The sequence below is a fragment of the Nothobranchius furzeri genome, chromosome 4 (genome assembly GCF_043380555.1).
Source record: "Nothobranchius furzeri strain GRZ-AD chromosome 4, NfurGRZ-RIMD1, whole genome shotgun sequence".
NCBI lineage: Eukaryota > Metazoa > Chordata > Actinopteri > Cyprinodontiformes > Nothobranchiidae > Nothobranchius > Nothobranchius furzeri.
Genome location: NC_091744.1, coordinates 12482711 through 12504731, shown reverse-complemented (window position 1 = coordinate 12504731; position 22021 = coordinate 12482711). Strand labels below are relative to the sequence as shown.

General features: G+C 41.8%; 1 protein-coding gene and 1 pseudogene across 1 annotated transcript; both read left to right on the top strand.

Annotated features, from left to right (window-relative positions):
* Positions 1-46: 46 nt before the first annotated feature.
* On the top strand, positions 47-3849 carry LOC129159811 (protein NLRC3-like; annotated as a pseudogene).
* Positions 3850-4115: 266 nt separating this feature from the next.
* Positions 4116-19357, top strand: LOC129159801 (uncharacterized). Its single transcript, XM_054737004.2, has 5 exons — positions 4116-6450; positions 12982-13936; positions 15657-15824; positions 16647-16742; positions 18332-19357. Exons 2-5 carry the CDS (start codon positions 12983-12985, stop codon positions 18662-18664), a joined length of 1551 nt encoding a protein of 516 aa, XP_054592979.1. The 5' UTR covers positions 4116-6450; position 12982; the 3' UTR covers positions 18665-19357.
* The last annotated feature ends 2664 nt before the right edge of the window (positions 19358-22021 follow it).

Sequence of the window (22021 nt, the reverse complement as noted above, 5' to 3'; positions counted from 1 at the left end):
CAAGAATTAATTAACATAAAGTTTCCCATAACACTTCCTCAAAAGAATGAAGCAGGACCAGCTGGCTGACCATCTGCAAACAGGTACAAAGATTAATCAAACAAATTATTTGCAGAAGTATCAAGTTTCCCGTGTACTTACATAAAATACACCCTGACATACTTTATGTTGTGTTGCATTTAGTCAACGTAAACTTAAATCTGGCCTGAAGAAGAGGTTCCAGTGTGTGTTTGAGGGGATTGCTAAAGCAGGAAACCCAACACATCTGAATGAGATCTACACTGAGCTCTACATCACAGAGGGAGGGACTGGAGAGGTCAACAATGAACATGAGATCAGAGAGATTGAAGTGGCGTCCAGGAAACTAAAAAAACTAGAAACGACAATCAGACGAGACCTCTTCAAACTCCCACCTGGGAGAGACGAACTTGTTAGAACAGTGATCTCAAAGGGAGTGGCTAGTATTGGCAAAACGGTCTTAACTCAGAAGTTCACTCTGGACCGGGCTGAAGACAACGCCTACCAGAACATCCACTTCATGTTTCCGTTCTCCTTCAGAGAACTGAAAGTGCTAAAAGAAAAGAAGTTTAGTTTGGTGGAACTTGTTCATCACTTCTTCACTGAAACCAAAAATAACAGGAGCTTTGAAGAGTTCCAGGTCGTGTTCATCTCAGATGGTCTGGATGAGTGTCGACTTCCTCTGGACTTCCACCACAGTAAGATCCTGACTGATGTCACAGAGTCCTCCTCATTGGAAGTTCTACTGACAGACCTCATCAGGGGGAACCTGCTTCCTTCTGCTCGCCTCTGGATAACCACAAGACCCGCAGCAGCCAATCAGATCCCCTCTGAGTGTGTTGGCATTGTAACAGAGGTCAGAGGGTTCACTGACCCACAGAAGGAGGAGTACTTCAGGAAGAGATTCAGAGATGCGGAGCAGGCCATCAGGATTATCCTCCACATCAAGACATCACGAAGCCTTCACATCATGTGTCACATCCCAGTCTTCTGCTGGATCACTGCTACAGTTCTGGAGGAGGTGTTTAAAAACAAAGATGGGGGAAAGCTGCCCAAGACCCTGACTCAGATGTACATTCACTTCCTGGTTGTTCAGGCCAAAGTGAAGGTCAAGTATGATGGAGGAGCTGAGGCAGATCCACACTGGAGTCCAGAGAGCAGGAAGATGATTGAGTCTCTGGGAAAACTGGCTTTTGATCAGCTGCAGAAAGGAAACCTGATCTTCTATGAATCAGACCTGACAGAGTGTGGCATCGATATCAGAGCAGCCTCAGTGTACTCAGGAGTGTTCACACAGATCTTTGTAGAAGAGACAGGACTGTACCAGGTAAAGGTCTTCTGCTTCATCCACCTGAGTGTTCAGGAGTTTCTGGCTGCTCTGCATGTCGATATGACCTTCATCAGTTCTGGTGTCAATCTAATGGAAGACAAACAGCAACATTCTCTGTGGTCTAAACTTTTCAGCGGTCCAAATCTAAATGATCTCTATCAGAGTGCTGTGAACAAGGCCTTTGAGAGTCCAAATGGACACCTGGACGCTTTCTCCTTGGTCTGTCCCGGCCGGCCAATCAGACTCTCCTAAAAGACCTGCTGGGGAAGACAGGAAGCAGATCCAATCAGGAAACAGTTGATCACATCAACAAGAAGCTCAATGAGAGTCTGTCTGCGGAGACAAGCATCAACCTGCTCTACTGTCTGAATGAACTGAATCATCTTTGTCTGGTGGAGGAGATCCAACAGTCTCTGAGTTCAGGACGTCTCTCTACAGACACTGTCTCCTGCTCAGTGGTCAGCACTGGTCTTTATCCTACTGTCTTCAGAAAAAGATCTGGAGGTGTTTGACCTGAAGAAATGGTTGTGTCAGTTTTAGTGGGAGGACATAATTGAATCAGTTAATAAAAGTATAAAAACAATAATCTCAGATAAAAAAACACAAATCTTCAGTCAAATCCAACTTATAAATTTATAACTAGATGTAATTTTTACCTGTAGAAGGTGGAGGGGCAACTGGGAGATTTGGAACTTTTAAAATCTTTATTTTCACCTCTTACATCCAAACTTTAAATGTTACTATTTTACATGTCAGACAATTGTTTGTATAAAACGCAAATAAACAGTTCACCACAATTGAATGTATCTAAGACTAATTGTTAAATCTGTGAAGATGGGGACATAAACACAGACATTTTTCCCTTATTTGTCAGATTTATTTGATTTGATGCTTTATAGATGTTACATTTCTAGTTATTAAGAATATTTAATGCTACAGTCGAAAGATGACAAGATTTTTAGGACAATAACATTTGATTTTTAACAATGAGATAAAAAATTAAATAACTTCATGAAGTTTTGCTTTTGCAAGTTGATTGAATAATTAGAAACGGACTGAGGGAAGTTATTCACTAGGTTATTAGAGATAGAAGTGTCATGTTCTGTGTCCCTTTGTTCCCCAGCTCCTCCAGTTCCCACTCCAGGTTCTCCTTTTGTGTTCTCTTAGCGCCCTCATGTGTCCTTTGTCTGCATCTCTGTTGTGTGTCTTAAGTTGTAGCCACAGCCTCTTGTATGTGTATGAGTTTGTGAGTGTCAGTATGTGTATGTGTTTGTGTGAGTCCTTCCCTTAGTCTTTAGGTTTAGTTTTGTGTTTTATATAGTGTTAGGTTTATCTGCCCTCCTCTGGTTCTCTTCCCCATCCAGATAATTGTTGTCACCTGCCTTCCTCCAGCCTCACTCCATACACCTGCTTCCTGTTTCCCTAATTGCTCCTCCCTGTCTAAATAAGCCCTCCTTGTCTCATTGTTCTTGTCGGTCCATTGTTGTTTTATGTCAGCGTTGTTTGTTGTCTCTCCCTCCTGGTCTCTGGTTCTCTGCTCATGAAGTGAGCTTTTGGATTTTTCCCTGCTTCATTTTGTTATTGGGTTTTTTGCCTCCTGCCCCTTTTGGATTTTTATTTTGTCATCCTAAATAAAGGATTCTTCTTTATTTAACATTCCTGCCTCGTGTCATCCTGGGTCTGCATCTTGGGTCCTAACCTCCTGCTCCTAAACGTGACAAGAAGTGTAGAAGAATTTCAAAGAATCATGAAGCGTTGTTATTAAGTAGCCTAATAACTCTAGGTTTGTGTTTTGAGTAGCTAAAAGTAACTCAGTGAAAATACATTTCAAGACCCTATATTGGTTTGAACTGAAGTCATAATTCAGATTCAATAAATAGGTAAATGTAATAATTTGTACAGACAGCAGACAAAGCTGTAGTGCTAGGTGTGGCGTGCTGATGTTTATCTGTAAGTAGCTGTATATATTTTATCATTTCAGGTGAATATTTCACACACGATAAACCGAAACACAAGACTGTTGTGTTATTCCCGTGCTCACACGACTGCTGTTAGTACTGCTGAACTCTTGTTGATGCAAAAGTGAAATCAAATACAGCAGTTCTGAAGTTTCATAAACATTGCCACCACCATAAATGTGAGTGAAATATAGGAAAATCATAGTGACTCACTGACTGTTAAAGTGATGAAGGAAAGCAGCTGTTGGAAAGCATCAGGAGGGAAAGTCTGTACAGGCTGATTCCCATCAGGTCATGAGGAACAGATGCCTTAGGAACCAAGGATTTAATCCAACTAAATAATTCATAAAGTGTTTTTATCCTGTTGCTAAAGACACCTGTAACTAGTGAATTTCCCCACTGTGTTAAAAATGTGTCAACAGATAGGGAGGTCTGAGGTCCACCTGCTTACACATGATCACATAAACTGATCATTTGGAGCAGTTTGAACCTGCAGTCCCTGAGAGCGACTCATATACCAGGAATTCTGAATTACGGAGCAGATCTGCTATCCAGAGGCAATCCAATCTACGCAGATTGGAGGCTTCATCCTAAAGTGGTGAATCAGGTCTGGATGAGGTTCGGTCAGGCAGTCGTGGATGTGTTTGCATCAACAGAGAATTCTCAGTGCCCACTTAAATTCCCCCTGCAGGATCGTGGCGCCCCACGGGGGGTGGGGGGTGGGGTGGGTGGGGGGTTGGGACGCTCTTGCGCACAAGTGGCCAAGGTCTCTCCTTCATGCGTTCCCTCCAGAGGCCCCCATAGCCCCCACTTTACCCAGGGTGAGGAAGCAGGGCCTGTCCATGATCCTAATAGCACCACGGTGGCCGGGGAAACATTGGTTGGTGAAGATCTCCCAACTCCTGTGAGGTTCCCCATGGCAACTGCTGCTCCTCAGGGACCTGTTGTCCCAGGCTCATGGGGAGATACACATCCCACTAACTTGGGTTGAGGCTGATGTTGGCTGAGCCGGCCATTTTGATGGAACACTTGTGGGGATGCATGCTGCTGTTTGAGTCACATTACTAACTAACTAACTATTTAACTAACTAACTAACTAACTAACTAACTAACTAACTGGGATACTAGCTAACTACATCTTGGGTTGAGGCTGATATTGTCTGAGTCAGTCATTTTGATGACATTTGTGGTGGTGCACTCAGCTTTATGAGCCACATTACTAACTAACTAACTAACTAACTAACTAACTAACTAACTAACTAACTAAGTGACTAAGTGACTAACTGACTAACTAACTAACTAACTAACTAACTAACTAACTAACTAACTAACTAACTAACTAGCCATGCTAACTATCCCACAGTGGCTGGGGAAAAATTGATTGGTGGAAATCTCCCAACTCCTGTGAGGTTCCCCATGGCAACTGCCGCTTTGCAAGGACCTGTTGTCCCAGGCTCATGGGGAGACACACCACCCACATCCAGAAAGGCTGGCCCTGTGGGCGTGGCCCCTGAGAGGCAGACTCTGCGTGAATGAGCTTTCAGCTGGTGTTAGAAAGAGCGGGTCATTTATCTTTTATCATCATTAACCTCTCAGGTTAACGAGTATTGCCTCTCCACTCTGGACAACATCTGTCCTTTCAGAACCAGATCAGTTCCTGCAGTAAACTCCCAGGCTCAATTACAGCATTTGCAGCCTGTGTATGAAAACACGTCTCCCCGTCCACATTCTGACATCCGTTAACTCTGTAGTCAGAGATGCGAGGGTTGTCTATTACTCCAACCTGGTGTCGCAGAGACAAAGTCAGTAAGGTAAGATCTAGCATCTCTCTTTCAGCCTTATCTCTCCCAACCCCAACCCGACCCATGACCCTAGAAAGTTTAGCTCGTGTTTATTTGCCTGAGCTAGCATGCCCCTTCGACACTTTCCCCTCATCTGTGTTTAAAAATGACACCCCCACTGTGGGATTAACCCTCTTATTCCCGTAACCAACTCATTGGATCTCTAACTTTTTTCTTTACATCAGCCTCTTTTGGTTGAGAGATCGGTACCTCCCTGGGAAATAAATTCATTATTCTTCTCGTCTCTGGATTAAAAGATCTTAACACAAAAGCTTCTTCTCTTTCTTGTTTCAAATCATCTTCACTTTACTGCAGCCTTCTGATGTGCCTGAGTGCAGCCATTTTTTCATCTACCTTTAATAATTTCTCGTCTGTTTTCTTTAGTTCCCCTGTCATGTTTTCACAAAAACGCATCTTTTCTTGAATTAAAATATTATATCTAGCATTATCTTTTCCCAATGCAGCCGGTTTTACCTCATTACTTTGTGTTGAGGCGTCCTTCAAAGCTAGCTGACTCATTTTATGTAACTGGCTGATCTTCCTTTCTCTATTAGTCTCAGGTCTGTTCGGAGGTCGCTCAATCTTATTTGTGTCAAAATCGCGTTTTTCTTTTAATTTTCTGTAAACGCTCAGGTTGTCATTTTCCTTTCTGAGCGCTGCTATTCGACTGTCATTCTCTAAAACGAGTTTATTTAGAGTAGAAATCTTTTGATGGAGGATTTTCATTTCTGCATCATGTTTCAAGCCTCTCTGTTGCATATTTTCTGCATGTTTGGCTTCTCGTATTTTATACTCAAAAGCAGATTTTTCTCTAAATGCTGAAATTTCATCTTTCACTTTCTGAATTTCTCTCTCAGTTTGGCTTATTTTGTTTTTCAACTCCCAGTTGTATTCTTCTATATCGTATTGCATTTTAAAATCGCGTCGAGTGCTCTGACCAACAATGACTTGTAGTAAGAAATGATGTTCTCTGTATGACGTATCAAAGCTTATGATCACGTGCTTCTATGAAGCGTTCTGATCTGCCTTGCTGACGCTTGCTCAGAGGTTACTAGAGGTCGCAACGTTCTAATTTGCATATTCATGACGCAATTGCGTTGGTTACGTGACATTTGCGCCTGGTCACGTGAGTCGAGTATGAGGAAAATGAAAGTGTGATTATCGCACAAATCTTTCGGCAAACGTGTTCTGCTGGAAATACGCGGATTAATTGCTCGGGTTGCAGGCACGGATCCCCGTTTCTGTCAACTTTGATCTCAGCAGCTGGAGCGGGGATAAAGACGCGCTTCTTCAGATAAAAGTGGTAATTACGTCTAACTTTAATATTGTTAACAATAATTGCAGCAAAGCATCATTTACTGCAGTTAGTCACTAGTGAAGCATAACTTAACTTTCATGAGCAAAAAACCCACAAAAAGGATTCAATAAATCAGCAAAGCGGGAAGAAATGTTATTTTTGTTTTTACATTCTTACTTCATTTCAAACTATAGTGTTTTTCTATGGGGTGCCATTTGTAAAGTCAAACAGTCATAATCTAACAGCAATATTTTTGGTTATTTAGCATATCATAAGAGAAAAAATTGAGAGTTCACTTTTTCAAAGTCATATTTTCACCATGTTATTCATACATTTATAAATGTTAAAGTTTCCAAATAAATATTTAGTTAGCACACTAAATATTTAATTTATAGTTAAATATTTATGTTGCAAACTAAATATTTAGGTCTGATCTAAATACTTAGTTTGTAAAATAAATATTTAATTCACTAACTAAATATTTAATTTACTAATTAAATATTTATTTTGGAAATAAATATTTAAAATTTAAATTAAATATTTAATTTGTAAATTAAATATTTTCCAAAGAAATATTTAGATCCCAGCTAAATATTTCTTTTCCATGATGTTATTTAGCTCCACACTATAGTTTATATTTTTGGGTCAGACTTAAATATTTATTTCCCAAATACTGATTTTGCAAACTAAATGTTTAGCTCCAAAATAAATATTTAGCTGGGATCTAAATATTTATTTCGGAAAATAAATATTTAATTTACAAATTAAATATTTAGTTCCAAAATAAATATTTAATTAGTAAATTAAATATTTAGTTAGTGAATTAATGATATGCTAAATAACCAAAAATATTGCTGTTAGATTATGACTGTTTGACTTTACAAATGGCACCCCATATTTGTGATGTCCTTGTGTCAAACGAAAACAGCAGGCCAGTGGAAAGCACTAGTGACTTTGCCATTGAGGATGTTAATGATGAGCATTTGGATGACTTGGCTTTTCCTGAGGTAGACAGTGTTTGTGATACCAGGCAGTTAAGAGAGCAGTTACACAAGAACTTGTCTTCATTGTTCCTGAAGATGGAAAGTATTCTTCATGTTTCTCAAATGGCATCTCAGGAAATAGTTGATACTCTGGCACAAATCATTTCATTGTCAAAGCCTCTCATTAAAAAGACTCTGCATGATGTATTACAAAGGCATCAGGTTACTCCTTCCAAGGCTATCCTTAATGATTTGCTGAATGCTGTAAATAATGCAAATATTTTTGCTTGTGCCACAGCTAAAGGGGAGGACTTTTGTTCAAATAAACATAGAAAAACGTTTATTGAAAAGAACTACCCTGTGGTAATGCCTGTTCAGTATGTATTGGAGCCTGGTTGTACAGCAATTCATGTCCCTATATTTGAGATGATCCAAAAAATGTTCCAACATACAGACATTCTTAACAGAATTATGGAAACACATATCTCTTATGAGGGTCTTTACACAAGCCACAGAGATGGGTCATATTTCCAAGGAAATGAGTTGTTTTCTTCATCAGAGCTTTCACTGCCACTGATACTGTACATTGAAGACCTTGAAATTGCCAATCCATTGGGCACTTCAAGGAAAATACACAAACTGTGTGCAGTATGCTGGGTGTTTGCTGATTTGCCAAGTAAATATCGTTCAGGTCTGCATGTCATTCAGCTAGCAGCATTATGTAAGGTACCTGATCTCCACAGGTGTGGCTATGAAAAAGCATTTGGTCCTTTGCTACAAGATCTAAAAACTCTTGAGCAAGATGGTGTATTTATTGAGTGCCTCGGTAAATCTGTTAAAGGGACTATCATGTGCATTGTAGCTGACAACCTGGCAGCCCACTCATTGGCTGGGTTTAGTCAGTGTTTCAGAACTGGATTTATTTGTAGGTTTTGCAATGCAACACGAGACCTAATTCAGTCTCATGATGTTGGAGATGGCAAGTTTAGCCTCAGAACAAAAGCCAGTTATGACCAAAATGTGCAGGAAGTTCTACATGGGGATGGTCATAGTCAGGCAGGTGTGCAACGGAACTGCATCCTGACGGAAAGTTTGCAGTATTTTCATACAACCACAGGCTTCCCTCCTGATGTCCTCCATGACCTTTTTGAGGGAATTGTACCAGTGGAGTTGGCCGTGTGTATTCAGGAGATGATCCGGCAGAAATACTTTACTCTGGAGCAGTTGAATAGAAAAATCTTGTCCTTTCCTTACCAACACTCCGATAAAGTTGACAAACCAAAGCCCATCTCAAAGAACTTCTCTACAAGGAGGACCATTGGTGGCAATGGTCATGAAAATATCACATTGCTGAGAGTACTGCCATTCATGAACGGTAATGTAGTCCCTGAGGAAGATGCTGCTTGGACAGTGTTAATGGATTTGAAAGAGGTTGTTGAGCTTATGCTGTGCCCAAGATTTGATGAAGAGTCCATACAGTATTTGCAATCAAAGATAGATGACCACAGAAAAGTGCTGCAGGACATGTTTCCTGAGTTAAGACTGCTTCCAAAACATCATTATATAGAGCACTACCCAGCTCTTATACGTGCTTTTGGGCCACTTGTTCACTTATGGACAATGAGGTTCGAGGGTAAGCATCGCTTTTTCAAGAGGGTAATACATGACACACAAAACTTTAAGAATGTGTTAAAAACATTAGCAACACGGCACCAACACATGGTGGCCTACTACCTCAGTGCACCTTCATTTTTTCAGCCGCATCAGCAGACGACACACGTTACTTCTGTCATGGTTTCAGATCTTCCTGAAGTTGCACAAGAATACATAAAGGATAAAACTGACAGCAGAATTATTTACAGCACATCAAAGATCATTGTTGATGTCACAACTTACAGCCCTGGAATGTTTGTGTCTGTGGGGGAGGATGGGGGACTGCCACAGTTTAGCGAGATCAAAAAAATCCTCCTTGTTAACAATGATGCTGCATTTCTTTGCAAAGAACACAGGTCAAACTACACTGAACATATGAGGTCATATGAACTCTACCCAAGTTGTATGGCTATCCACTGCATGTCAGAGTTTAATGACCGCTTACCCCTTTCTGCATACTACGTGGAAGGGAAACTTCTTTTGACACCAAAACGTTTTATACTTCTACACTGAAAGTGAATTTGCATTATGTGATTTACATATATTTTAAGATTTGTTCCACCCCAAAGTTTCAAAATGCAGATGCTATGTGTGTGTGCGTGGTGGTGGTGGTGGTGGGGGGGGGGTTAAGAGAGCAACATTAGACAGTAGTCTGTAAAAAGTAGTTTGCTACTAGAAGTTCTGTTTCCTTTTAGATGTATCTCACTGATTTAATATCACATGATGTGTTTTTCCAAATATTTCTCCTGCAGTTTGTCTCTGTTTTGTAAAATAATTGCTGTGTAAATTCTTATGTATTGTTTGTATGCCTGGTGAGAAAATGTAGATTATGATGTTGAAATAGGGTTAGTTTTTACCGTGACTAAATTAAATGATGGCCTGTGACCAAGGGCGTCAGTTTGTTTTCAGAATTGCTGGGGACAATAACCATACACTTGAGTGGGGTTTAAAAATTGCTGGGGACAATAAAGTAGACTAGCACAGGGGTCGGCAATCCGCGGATCTGGAGCCGCAAGCGGCTCCTCCATCCATCTGATGCGGCTCTCTGTACTTTTAAAATAATGAATGGATATTTAAATAAAATGCTTTATATTTTACTGCATTAATTTTACATCTGTATGCCAATTCTAAATGTAAAGATTGTCTGCGTAAACCTGAACAGGTCCAACCCGGTCTGACTGTGAGACCGGGTTGACGCGTCACGCTTGTGCGTAATCATATGCGCTTCCTGAGCTGGAGGATGTCAGATTCTGGGCTTCTCCTCAGACAGGCTCCTGGATGTGTCGCCACATTGGAGACAGGAACAAGCACTATTCAGCCAAAGTTTCATAATCAGGGAACATTTTCTAAGTGACAAGTCTCTGAGTGACCGGGTTTGGAAAACACTCGCTTCAGTGGGAGGAACTTTCCCGCATGCGCTCTGGTTCTGAGAGCCTGGATTTGTATTCTGAACAGTCTAAACATGTTTTAAAAAGAATCGCGTGACAAAAGTGGCACCTGCTCAGTAAAACCACCAACAGGGTGAAAAATATCTAAATATTGTAGGCAGAGACGGGCTACAACTTCTGGATCCACTTTATATAAATCGTTTTATTCATTATCGTCTTACGAAAGATAACTTTGACGTACACGAGCGACCAGGCGCGTTGCAAACTTTTCAAAAGTGTGGGGGATGTTGTCTGTGCCTAAAATAAGTTCATGCTATTCATCTTGTTATTTTAATTTCCATAATAGCGGAGCAGGTGCGAATTTTAGATGCGTCACGCATGTCTCCGCTTTAAACATGTTTAAACTGTTCAGAATACAAATCCAGGCTCTGTCTCGTTAGATTGGTGTAACTAAAGTTTGTACTGAATGAAACTTTACATTAAACCATGTTGAAAAGAAAAGGATCCCATTAAATCGTTTCCCCCTCATTTACAGTCATGACATACAGCGCAGTGCGCATGGCTCTGGGGTTAATCAAGTTTAGTTGTTTCTCTTTGCAACAATCTTCACAGGAAGGCAAAACAGTTAAATGACAGGTTACAGATATTTCCATTTGACTTTTATTTTGACGGATAAACTCAAGGATGTTCGTTGATTTCCTCCCACTGAAGAGGAAACCCGGTCTCTGAGGGATGTGTCACTTGGAAAATGTTATTTTTATGAAATTATGAAAGTTTGGCTGAACAGCGCTTGTTCCTGTCTCCAATATGGAGACGCATGACACATCCAGTCGCCTCTTCAGCTCAGAAAGCTCCTGTAGAGACATTTGATCACGCACAAAGTTCATGTGGAGCAGAAGCGGTCGGGCCACGGCAGGTGAAACGTTCCTAGCCTACATGAAGTGAAACTGTTTAATTGTAACATTAATATGTTACTGGACACGCAGGTCTGGTTGGTTAGACCAGTGTTTGAAGTGGAACACACACACACACACACCAATTAAAACAATGCTGATAGCATGGACTAGAAGACAGGTGATGGTTTACGTATTTAAATGATGATTAGGCTGCTGTAAAATGTAATCTCCATCCACATCCAGACACAATTATCCTCTATTCTTTCTCTATTTGCTCTGCTCTTGTCTGGGCTAGCGTAGCTGATGGTGCGCGCGGCACGCCTAACGGCTGATGCACATTTTACGCATTTGGAGAGATGGGCTGGATGCTTTGCGTTTACTGAAAGTTGGTCCACTTAACGCACGGGTGTAGACTAAATATTAATGACAAATGAATGAAAATTAAATTGGGAGTTTTTACTTCATATTTTATAAATAAAAAGGACGGGGGAACACATTTATGACGTCTTTTTAAACTAAATTTCCTAGCGCGACCTGCCTGCTTCACTAAGTCACTGCTTATTAAGGTCCAGAATTACCGTGGCCCACCCAAAAATGAAAACCTGGCACCGCGCCAGTTATAAACCTCTGCAAATTGTTGTTCTTCACTTTATCAAACTCAGACTTTGTACAGCTAATGTCAAGATGTAAAATTATGAATTCAGTCGAGCTCTTCCGTCCCTCCCTCTCCTGCTCTCCTGGAAACCCGACATCGGCTGTCAGAAGCGGAGGTGAAGAAGGAGATGAGGCAAACAGAGTGAGTGTGACATAAAGAAACCAGACTGGTGTGGAGGTGAGCAAAACAGCTGGAAAAGTGTGGGTGTTGAATCCCCCACGGGTGCGACGCCCATGGTACCGGCTGCTGTCACCTGGTTGTGAGCAGCTCTCTGCTGTCTGAGGGTAGGCCCTGCCCACAACGATGCGACTGCTGCGGTGTTTTCTTTACTGTGGGAAATGGGTAATAATGGCTCTTTGATGGGAACAGGTTGCCGACCCCTGGTATAAGATCTGAGCTGGTAAAACAAAAATCCTCATCAGCAGGCTTTTTTGAAAGTGGGGGGGACACAGCTGCCAATTACAAATTTTGCCGGGGACATGTCCCCGGTGTCCCCGGTTAAACTGACGCCTATGCCTGTGACTATGTAACATGTAAAATACTTACCTTTGTTCTGGACTGTTGAAAGATTGGCCATAAAATGCTAGAATGCACCCAAAGTAACCAGCATAAATAGTAAGTTTATTTTGTTATGAAATTTACAGTGTACTTTTTAAATTAAAATTGGAAAACAAGACTATAGTATATTTGACCCCCCATTTTTGACAGCTGTAATGATTGCTGAGTATACAATTATCAGACCTTGTAAAGGCTATGTGTATGCATTACCACAAGAGGTACTGCTCCACTTGTGACAGTAAATCTTTTGGGCTATTGCTTGGTACTCAGATGCCAATTCTGAGTACCACTCTGCCATAAAATGACTCATAAAAAAGGTTAATGGTATGATGTTCATTGTTTTTATATGTGTTGAGACCATTGTAGTATTTTTTAATCATCTCCATTCCTTGCTTTATACACAGGATGATGGCAGCATCTCAGAAATTCCTGCTGAGAGTTTACAGCACTACAGATGTTGTTGTGAAGGTTTCTCTAACTAAGCGGCCTGAGTCAGTGGAAGAACTAATCACCATACTCCGGGAGAAGCTCAACCCAAGGCTGGACTTTGAGTTTACCTTACAATACGAAGACCCTGACTTTGATGGGCAACTTACCTGTCTACATGATATTCAAGAGCTACTAGAGAAGAGCACATTAAAAATAGTGCGATCCGAAAGTGATGCCAGTTCTTGTGCAAGTTCTGACACAGACATCCTTCCTCATGTGCCTTTAGCTCAGCATCTGAAGTGTTGGCCTGACACTTTCCCAGTACCTACCTTTTCTTACGAAGTCGAACATGTCCTTGAGAAGGGAAATAAAGCCTACGAGATGTCTGGAAAGCAACTGAAATTGACACGAGCCCAAAAGCACAACATCTTGGAGACCATGGCTTCAGTGATGCACACCTTCAAAGCCTATCCGAGTGACAGAGATGTGTGTTTGGCAGCAAAAGCTCTTGTTACCACTCATCCATGTCTTAATGAGCCTGGAAGTTATGGTTGGAAGACCAGTTTAAAATTTAAGATGGGAAATTACCGCACCAAGCTAGCCAGAGCCGGATGCGCGGAGGTGTCCGTGAATGCTGGTAGAAGGAGTATCAACAACCCAGAAGGAGAGTATCCCCACTCCAACATAAAAAGAGCACGAAAAGCTGAGGTAAACTACCTCCCAAACTTTCCAAGAGGAGAAGATAAGGCCAGTCTGGAGGAATTGAGAGTCCAGATAAAAAATGAGGTTGAGAAGACCGAGCCCAACAAAGTAATGATTGAAAAACTGATGCAAACAACCTTTGCACTGCGTCGCCATGAGATCGTTCAAGAAAACCCAACGGTGAAGGACTTCTTAGAGAAATGGCCAGCTCTGCGATTTCACTCACAGGTTGGTGTTGCACTGATTTTTTTTTCTTATTCAATTTAACTTGAAACAATGCAAGTTCAGCAGATCTTCAGATTCAGATTTATTTATTTAACATGTTAAACAAAGTACTTCTTATAAACATTGTTCAAATAGGTAGAAAAAATATCTTAAAGCGCTACAACTAAGCACCCTATTAGTTGTGGTGCTTCAACATTAACTCATTCGCTGCCAGCCGTTTCCTGATCGGTAAATCCCTTTCGCTGCCAGTGTTTCTCACCAATTTTATAGTTTTTTTAAGAGTCACAGAACGTTGTGTGCTAGGATGTTGACGCCAAAACAACCAAAACAAAGTGGAGACTCACCTTAAAGCATGAAGAATCTGCGCATTTCGAGCATTATCCGTTCTTTCATAATCCGTTGTTGAATTGTGATCGGCAGAAGCTTTTCCGGTTCGCACCTCACAGTTTTTTTACAGCAGCCACCCAAAACGATCTAACACATGGATTTTCTACTTCCTGATCACGTCATGTGTGATATATGCGGATGAAGATCGGCTTTAGAGGTGAGAGGTTCAGTCACGATGCGGGGGCTCATTCCAATGCCCACACAGTAAAAACATTCAAATGGCGACTTAAGTCTTCATTGGCAGTGAACGGTGGGATCTAAAATGACGACTTTAGTCATCAATGACAGTGAATGAGTTAAGCCGGGCGTACACTGTGCCACTTTTTCACTCGTAGCACTCAGCTTCAGCTCAAACTGTACGACTTCCTCGCAGGGCAGATCTCACGAGTCATGTGCTCACACTGCACGACCCAGTTCTTGGATGCGATCTGACTGCTCACACTGCACGTCTGGTAGCAACACGTCGGCCCTAAAATATGCTAAAAATAGCAGTTTTTACTCAACACGTGAGACTTTTTTGTCTTGTTTTGCCTGTTGTCCTTCGGGAGTGCTGCAGGACACACAGGGATTTATGGGGGCTGGATGAGTAAAATGAAATAAAGAAAGTAAATCTGTGTTTTGTGATCAGTTTAATTTGACATGAACACGACAAACACTCTTTCTTGACAGTCTTTGTGAGTAAAAAACGTGTAGAAATTAAAATGAACAAAGTGTGTTATTAGGGAAATAGCGGGCGAGCGGTGTTGATGCAGGATTGCGTATGCGTCGTGAGCGGTTCTGATACTTTTTGCGTCGCAGCTGCTCGCAGCGCCGCTTCAAAAGTGCGATACCCTCACGAGGGACGAGCAAAATATTAAACACGCCAGAAGTTTGTGCGAGCTCTCGATAGCTGGTCATGTGGTGTTAATTGCCTCTTGTAACCCCCTGTATACTACACGACACTCGGCGCAAAACTCGCCCCGATCTTGTGGATTGTCGCACGAGTGGAAAATCAGCTCAAAAAAGTGAAAAAGTCGCACAGTGTATGCCCGGCTTTAAGTAGACAGGCAACCACAGATAAAACTTGCTGAGTCTATAATGTAGGAACTGATGTTCTCTTGAATTAAAGAGAAGTTTTCTTACATTCATTAGGCTCATGATGCCAAAAAATTTATTTCAGATTTGTGATACAGTTGTGTTGGAAAGGTTAAGTTCAAATTGAAAAACAAATGTTAAAATGACAGCATTAAGATAAAACTGGGCACAAATTTGGAAATCCCTCTTTAAATATAAGATTTCTCAATTTGGCCAGTAATTTTGCTTTATATTGGATGTTTTCATGTTCCTGTATTTTTAGGTTTGTGCGGAGTTCCACCGAGTCACAAACATCAACCTGCAGAAACAGTTCTATGCTGAACTTGACAGACACACACCACGACTTATGGCTCTATACAGACAGAAGGCCACATGCACTGGCAAGATATCGGAGGCTCTGCGAAACATTCTGAATCATTATGATCATCAGGTGAATATTGATAAAGATAAAATTGCTACCACAAATGTAAAAAGTTTCTATGTTAATCACTCAATTTTGCTTGTTTTTAGACTGCCTATGGGCTACTGTTAATTGCTGGGAACATCTGTTTTCTATATACACCAAAGACAAATATAAATGCAACACTTTTGTTTTTGCTCCCATTATTCATGAGCTGAACTCAAACATCTGAAACTTTGTCCACATTCACAAAACACCCATGACTTTCAAATACTGTTCTGAAATCTGTCTACATGTGTGTTAGTGAGCACTTATCCTTTACCAAGATAAACCATCCCACCTCACAGGTGTGGCATATCAGGGGGCTGATTAGACAGCATGAATAATGTACAGGTGTGCCTTAGACTGCCCACAATAAAAGGCCACCCTAAAATGTGCAGTTTGATCAAACAGCACAATGCCACAGATGTTGCAACCTTTGAGGGAGCGTGCAATTGGCATGCTGACTGCAGGAATGTCTACCAGAGCTGTTGCCCATGAAAGGAATGTTCATCTCTCTACCATAAGCCGTCTTTAAAGGCGTTTCAGAGAACTTGGCAGTATATCCAACAGGCCTAAAAAATGGGAGCAAAAACAAAAGTGTTAGTCTAGATAACCCTGAAAAAAAATGTTTAGGATTTTTGTCAAATGAGTAAGAAACAAGCTCTTTGTCATGAGAGACAGGTTGTGTCTCAAAATAAATGTCTCCAAAATTATGCAGAGCCTAATGTGTCATAAACATGTATTATTCCCAGGCAATGACACCTGTAAACTTAGTGTTAAATTAACTCTTATTTTCTTTTCCCTTTATAGGAAGCACCTGATGTCGATGTGAAACGGACTGCAGTGCTACGTGCCCTTCCAGTATACCTGCGGGAGGAAGACCCAGAATTCTTTAAGACATGTGATGTAAGTGTCTCTTGCATTACTTAAATTCTACCAGTGAGATAACATACCATGGATTATTTTATATGGTTTTATTACAAAGCAGCTTCACAATTGCTTTAACAAACATTGCATTAGACTTGTGTGTTGGGGGGGATCAAACCTGGGTTCAAATTAGGGTGTGTGTGTCACAAGTGGGGGTGGGAGGAGGCAAACCCAAATAGATTGCGCACACACAGAAACCCTGATTTCGCTATTGACCCTTTGCACGAGACTGCCCCGTTCTCCATGATGGTCGGCAAAAAGACCGTTTACACGTCAAAATTCCAGTGAAGCTAGTCAAAACAAGCCCGTTGTAGCCCTTTATCGCTTTTATTTACTTGGTTTCACAGTAAAATGGTAACAACTTGCTACGTGGCCAGCTGCACTAACAGAAGGATGTAAAGTCAACTCATTTCTTTATTTTTTTTTTCAAATAACGTTGATTGAGACTGAGGACGGAGATGAACTACAGCTATCAATCAAACGGACTAGCAACCCTCAGGTTTACAGCGAATGTGTTTTTACCTGGTAAAATTAACGTTTATTTAATTCAAGACGAGGACAGGGACAAATGTGATGCGTTCTTCTGATGGATATTTCACCATGGAAGACGCACGCATACCGCGGTACCGTCCACTGTAGTGAACATGCATATTACACCAGAATTCCGTCGCCCCGTTTTTTTAAGATGGCGACTGTACGTCTTATGTTTATAAATGTTCTTCTGTAGCTGACAAGCAGAGCTAAAACACGTTGTTTTACAAGTATTATTCTCATGTCATGATGTGTTTTCATATATTTATATTTTAAACACTTGTCCATGAAAAGTTCATCAACTCTGCATCAGCCAGGTACTTCCTTAAATTTGAAGCAAGAACGCGGTAGTCTAAACGCTACTCGTTAATTCTGGTCGGCGCTCATTTTCCTATTTCGCGGGGCAGGGGCACAAACTTTCTGCTTCCTGTTTTGTTGCTCTCCTGTGTCTTCGTTTTGTTTCTTTCTCACATTCTTTTTGATGTTCTCTTTTTCATGTGATGAGTTGGCATCCTGTTTCTCCGACTTATGTTTTACTGCAGTTTTGCGTTAACGCACCAACAAAACCATACCTGTTGGTAGATTTGTAGCAAAGCGTTGATGACGTCGACGGCTTGATTCTAAAAATTCGTTGACGTCAGATCCAGTAGTCGACGCACCATGCCCACTTGTTGCATCCCCAGGAGTTTGTAAATAGAGGAGGAATCTGCCTGTTTTTCCTCTAGTTCGCCCTCTTCTCCGCCTTCACTAACATCTCCGCCAATTACCGAAGACCCGGAACAATGTCCGTCCGCTACTAGATTCCTTTCCTGTTTTGCCCGCCTTCGTCTCCCGCTCGATACCCAACCCTAGTTGCTATAAACACACAAATCTAATTAATTAATTTACACATTTTCTAAAAGAATAGTAAATAGAGGACTCTTGATGTGTCACTAACGTGTTACCCACAAGACTGCAGAACATTTTGCTAGATTACAAATAATGCTTGTCACGGCCCTTCAAGTCAACCTTACTTATTGATACTGTGTTTATTCCAGGCGGGCACGCTGGATGAGACGAACCTGACTGACACTCCAGTTGCCCTTCTCACAGTGGTTGCTGACGGCTCTGCTGAGACCAGTCCAGTCCATTTCAGTCCTTCAAGCATGGCTGTTGTGGTGGAAGGCGACTTGGTGATCCGTGATATTGCCAGATTTGCTGATGCATATGCCTTATTGTTTGGCTTGATCTATGCTCTGCATTTGGACTACCCCAGGAAACTAGTTCACACATTCACCTTTGTCCAGAAAGTCTTCATGGGGCTTGATGATGGCAAACCACTGAAACCCAGCCTTCATGCTCTTAGAAATGATTTGTTACAGAGTAAGTAGTTATGAAAGATATGCAAGGCAACTGGTTGTTAGGACAGGCACACTGTTACTGAGCACCTTCTTTGAAGTATTTTATTTAAAGCACTTTTAAGTTTTCTACAGGCTTTGGGTGGATGTAATTCCCATCAGTTTACCTCATTTTTTTATACAAGGTTATTTGGGTGCCGATAAACATTATTTGAACCTGTTAAAAAATATTTATTTTATTTAATTTTTGTTTATTTAAAAAAATCTCTTTTGTGTTTGACCTTTTGTTTTTCATTTTTATATATTAGAAGAAAGATGACTTTTAGGACTGATGTTCTTTTATGATTTTATAAAAATGTTATTAAATGTTATTAGCAGCATTTTGTACGCTCACTTGTGCTCCAGTCCATGTCAGTGGTTCCATGTTGATGGTTTTATAAAAAAAAACATTTATGTGATGTTTTTCACAAGTCCATAAAAATGTTAATAAACAAAATGTTAAGTGAATCGCCATATACTTTTTTTGAGTGGTCCACACACAATTAAAAAAGAAAGGTAATTTAATTAGTTAATAATCATATTACTTGAGTTTAGGTTGTAATATAATTACATTCTGTTGCATCAAATAATTTAACTACAAGTAACACAAAAATGTTAAAATTAAAATATATAAGTTTTAAGTTTATCTTAATTATTTAAATATAGAATATTATCTGAAAATTTTAAGTTAACAATAAATACAAATTTTGAGTACAACCATAAAACATATGGTTTGTCTACTTAAAACTTTTGTGGAAACTGATTACCTCAAAAATTTTAAGTTCAGTCAACTTATTCGGGTTTACAGTGATAAGGTGAAAAAGTAAGAATCCAGGCAGCAGTTTTTCTGGAGAGTTTAGAGGAGATGCAGGAAGATGAGAGACAGACAGGACAGGAAAATAGTTCAATAAAAACAAGAAAACAAAACAAAAAGTAAAATGTAGGTAGATTTATCTCCACTACACGTTTTTACCTGTATAAAGCAATAAGTTATACACATGTCACATTTATACATCTGATACAGCTCAGATCACCTTCAAAACTCAGTCACACACCCAGGGCTGTTTCAAGACATTTTGGGGGCCAAGGCAAAATGACACCCCCCCCCCCCCAATAACTGGGCTCCCCAGAAGCCTCTGTAATTCATACCCTCTCCAGGAGTATTAGTTATACAGTGTTTGTAAAAGCTCCTCAGACATCACTGACATGTTCTAATATCATCAGATGAAAAACGTTGGTTACGTATTGTAACCCCAGATTCTATGAGTCTAGTCGCAGCCCTTAAGCGAGCTGCTATTGGAAGGGTGATCTCAGCATCAGCCAATCATGAAGAGCTTAAATGTACGCCCACCACGTGGGCACCCCTTGTGGGTTATATAAGTGGAACGACCCCACTGTTTGCCTCCGATGGCTCTTAGTCCTAACAGAACCAGTGGGGCCAGTGGCTTAAGGGCTGCAACTAGACTCATAGAATCTGGGGTTACAATACGTAACCAATGTTCTATTTCGTCTAGTCTTAGCCCTTAAGCGAGCTGCTATTGGAATAATGCGCAGCTGGATGGGTTTACGCCACACTGGTTAGCTCAACCAATGGACACACCCAACAAGTCTCCTTTTAGTGAGGGTCGCTCAGCCTCAGCCCAGGGCTTAAAAGGCTGACGCAGCCAGAGATAAGAGTGAGGCCCCCACTAAAAAATATCATCCACAAGAGGATGAAATTCATTCAAGTAAGGCTGATGTGGTGCCATAATGCATTCATTCAGCCTGCTGAGGTCCAAGCACTGAACGAGTGATGGATCCTGAAGACACATCTCATAAATAATAACAAGTAAAGGAACAGGGTGAAGCCCATGAAGCAGCCTGACAAATGACTTCCATTGACACACCACTGTGGGGCGCCATAGAAGAGGAAATCCCTCTGGCTGAGTGAGCCCTGAGTGTCTCAGGGGGATCCCGCCCTGCTGATGTGTAAGCGTGAAATGGCGTCACATAGTCAGAGTCAAAGGCACTGGGCCAACAGCGCGTGCCCAAGGGAAGACTCCCTGTAGCGCACAAACATGCTTTGTGAGCGGCGAATCCCTGAAGTGCGTGACACATATCATGCGAGCGCGTGCACCGGGCAGAGAAGATGGGAAGTCGCCTCCTCATCAGAATTATGGGGAGGAGGAAAAAGTTCAGCCAATGAAAATTGACCTGGATTTGAAGGAAGTATTAATGTTTTTGGGCACAAAGGCTGGGGCATAAAACAGCAGACCCTCCATCTTCCCGGATTCTGAGGCATGCGGGAGCCACTGAGAGGGCGAGTTAGGTCGCTCGCTCTCTTGACTGATGCCAGTGCCAGCAGCAAGGCAGTTGTGACAGGAACTTGAGTGAGACCTGGTCCAAGGGTTCAAATGGGGCTTCAAATAAGCCACGCAGAACCACCGTTAGATCCCACTGGGGAACTAGCGGGCGGGACACAGGCCTTCTGACACCTTTTAGAAAACGTTTTGTGAGGGGATGACTGAAAACAGACCCATCACCAAAATCCTGGTGACAGGATGAGATAGCTGCAGCATGTTTTAATAGTGCTGAATGCGAGGCCCCTGTCCATCAGTATCTGTAGAAACGATAGGACATCCGCCAGCTGGCAGGAGGGCGCTTGAAAATTCCGCTCTGTGCACCATTTCTGGAAAGCTGCCCATTTAGCAGCATAAGATGTGATGGTGCACCCGCGCACTCTGAATCGTGGTGACCACATCATGCGGCAGCCCAGAAACAAACCCCTAAGCGTGACCGCTCAGCGGCCAGACTTACAGCCGTTGGCCTATTTCTGGAGGATGTTTGATTATCCCATCCGCCTGGGGAGGGGCGTCCTCCCTTCGCGGGAGTCTCCACGGGGAGCCGGACAGTAGCGCTTGCAGGTCCGGAAACCATGACGCAGACAGGCGTCTGGGAGCCACCAGAATTACCGAGAGCTGTTCTGACCAAACTCGGTCCAGGAGACGGGGAATCAGAGGAACTGGTGGAAACGCATACAGGAGCGTTCGAGGCCAGGGCTGGTGTGAGAAGGCGTTCGCCCCAAACGGGGGTTGGTCCCGGGGACTCAGGGAAAACCACAGGCGACACTGAGCGTTTTCGCGAGCCGTGAACAGCTCCACAGACAGTTCCCCGAACTTTATCCAGATGTGCGGAATGCAGACGCCAGTCGGAGTCGCGGGGACCCCTCTCGACAGGATGTCTGCCGCTACATTCAGGATCCCCAGAATGTAGGTGGCACAGCAGGTGGACATGTGCCCAACACAGTAAACCTGTGGCTACGCGCAATAGTGGGAGGGATCGAACTCCCCTTTGGCGATGTATGTAGGCTGT

What these genes read in the sequence shown, in the direction of transcription:
- LOC129159801 (XM_054737004.2), top strand. Translation starts at nt 12,983, where the DNA reads ATGATGGCAGCATCTCAGAAATTCCTGCTGAGAGTTTACAGCACTACA. An exon ending in CTCTGCGATTTCACTCACAG is followed by an intron (nt 13,937 to 15,656) that starts GTTGGTGTTGCA and finishes CTGTATTTTTAG; the next exon opens with GTTTGTGCGGAGTTCCACCG. An exon ending in TGAATCATTATGATCATCAG is followed by an intron (nt 15,825 to 16,646) that starts GTGAATATTGAT and finishes TTCCCTTTATAG; the next exon opens with GAAGCACCTGATGTCGATGT.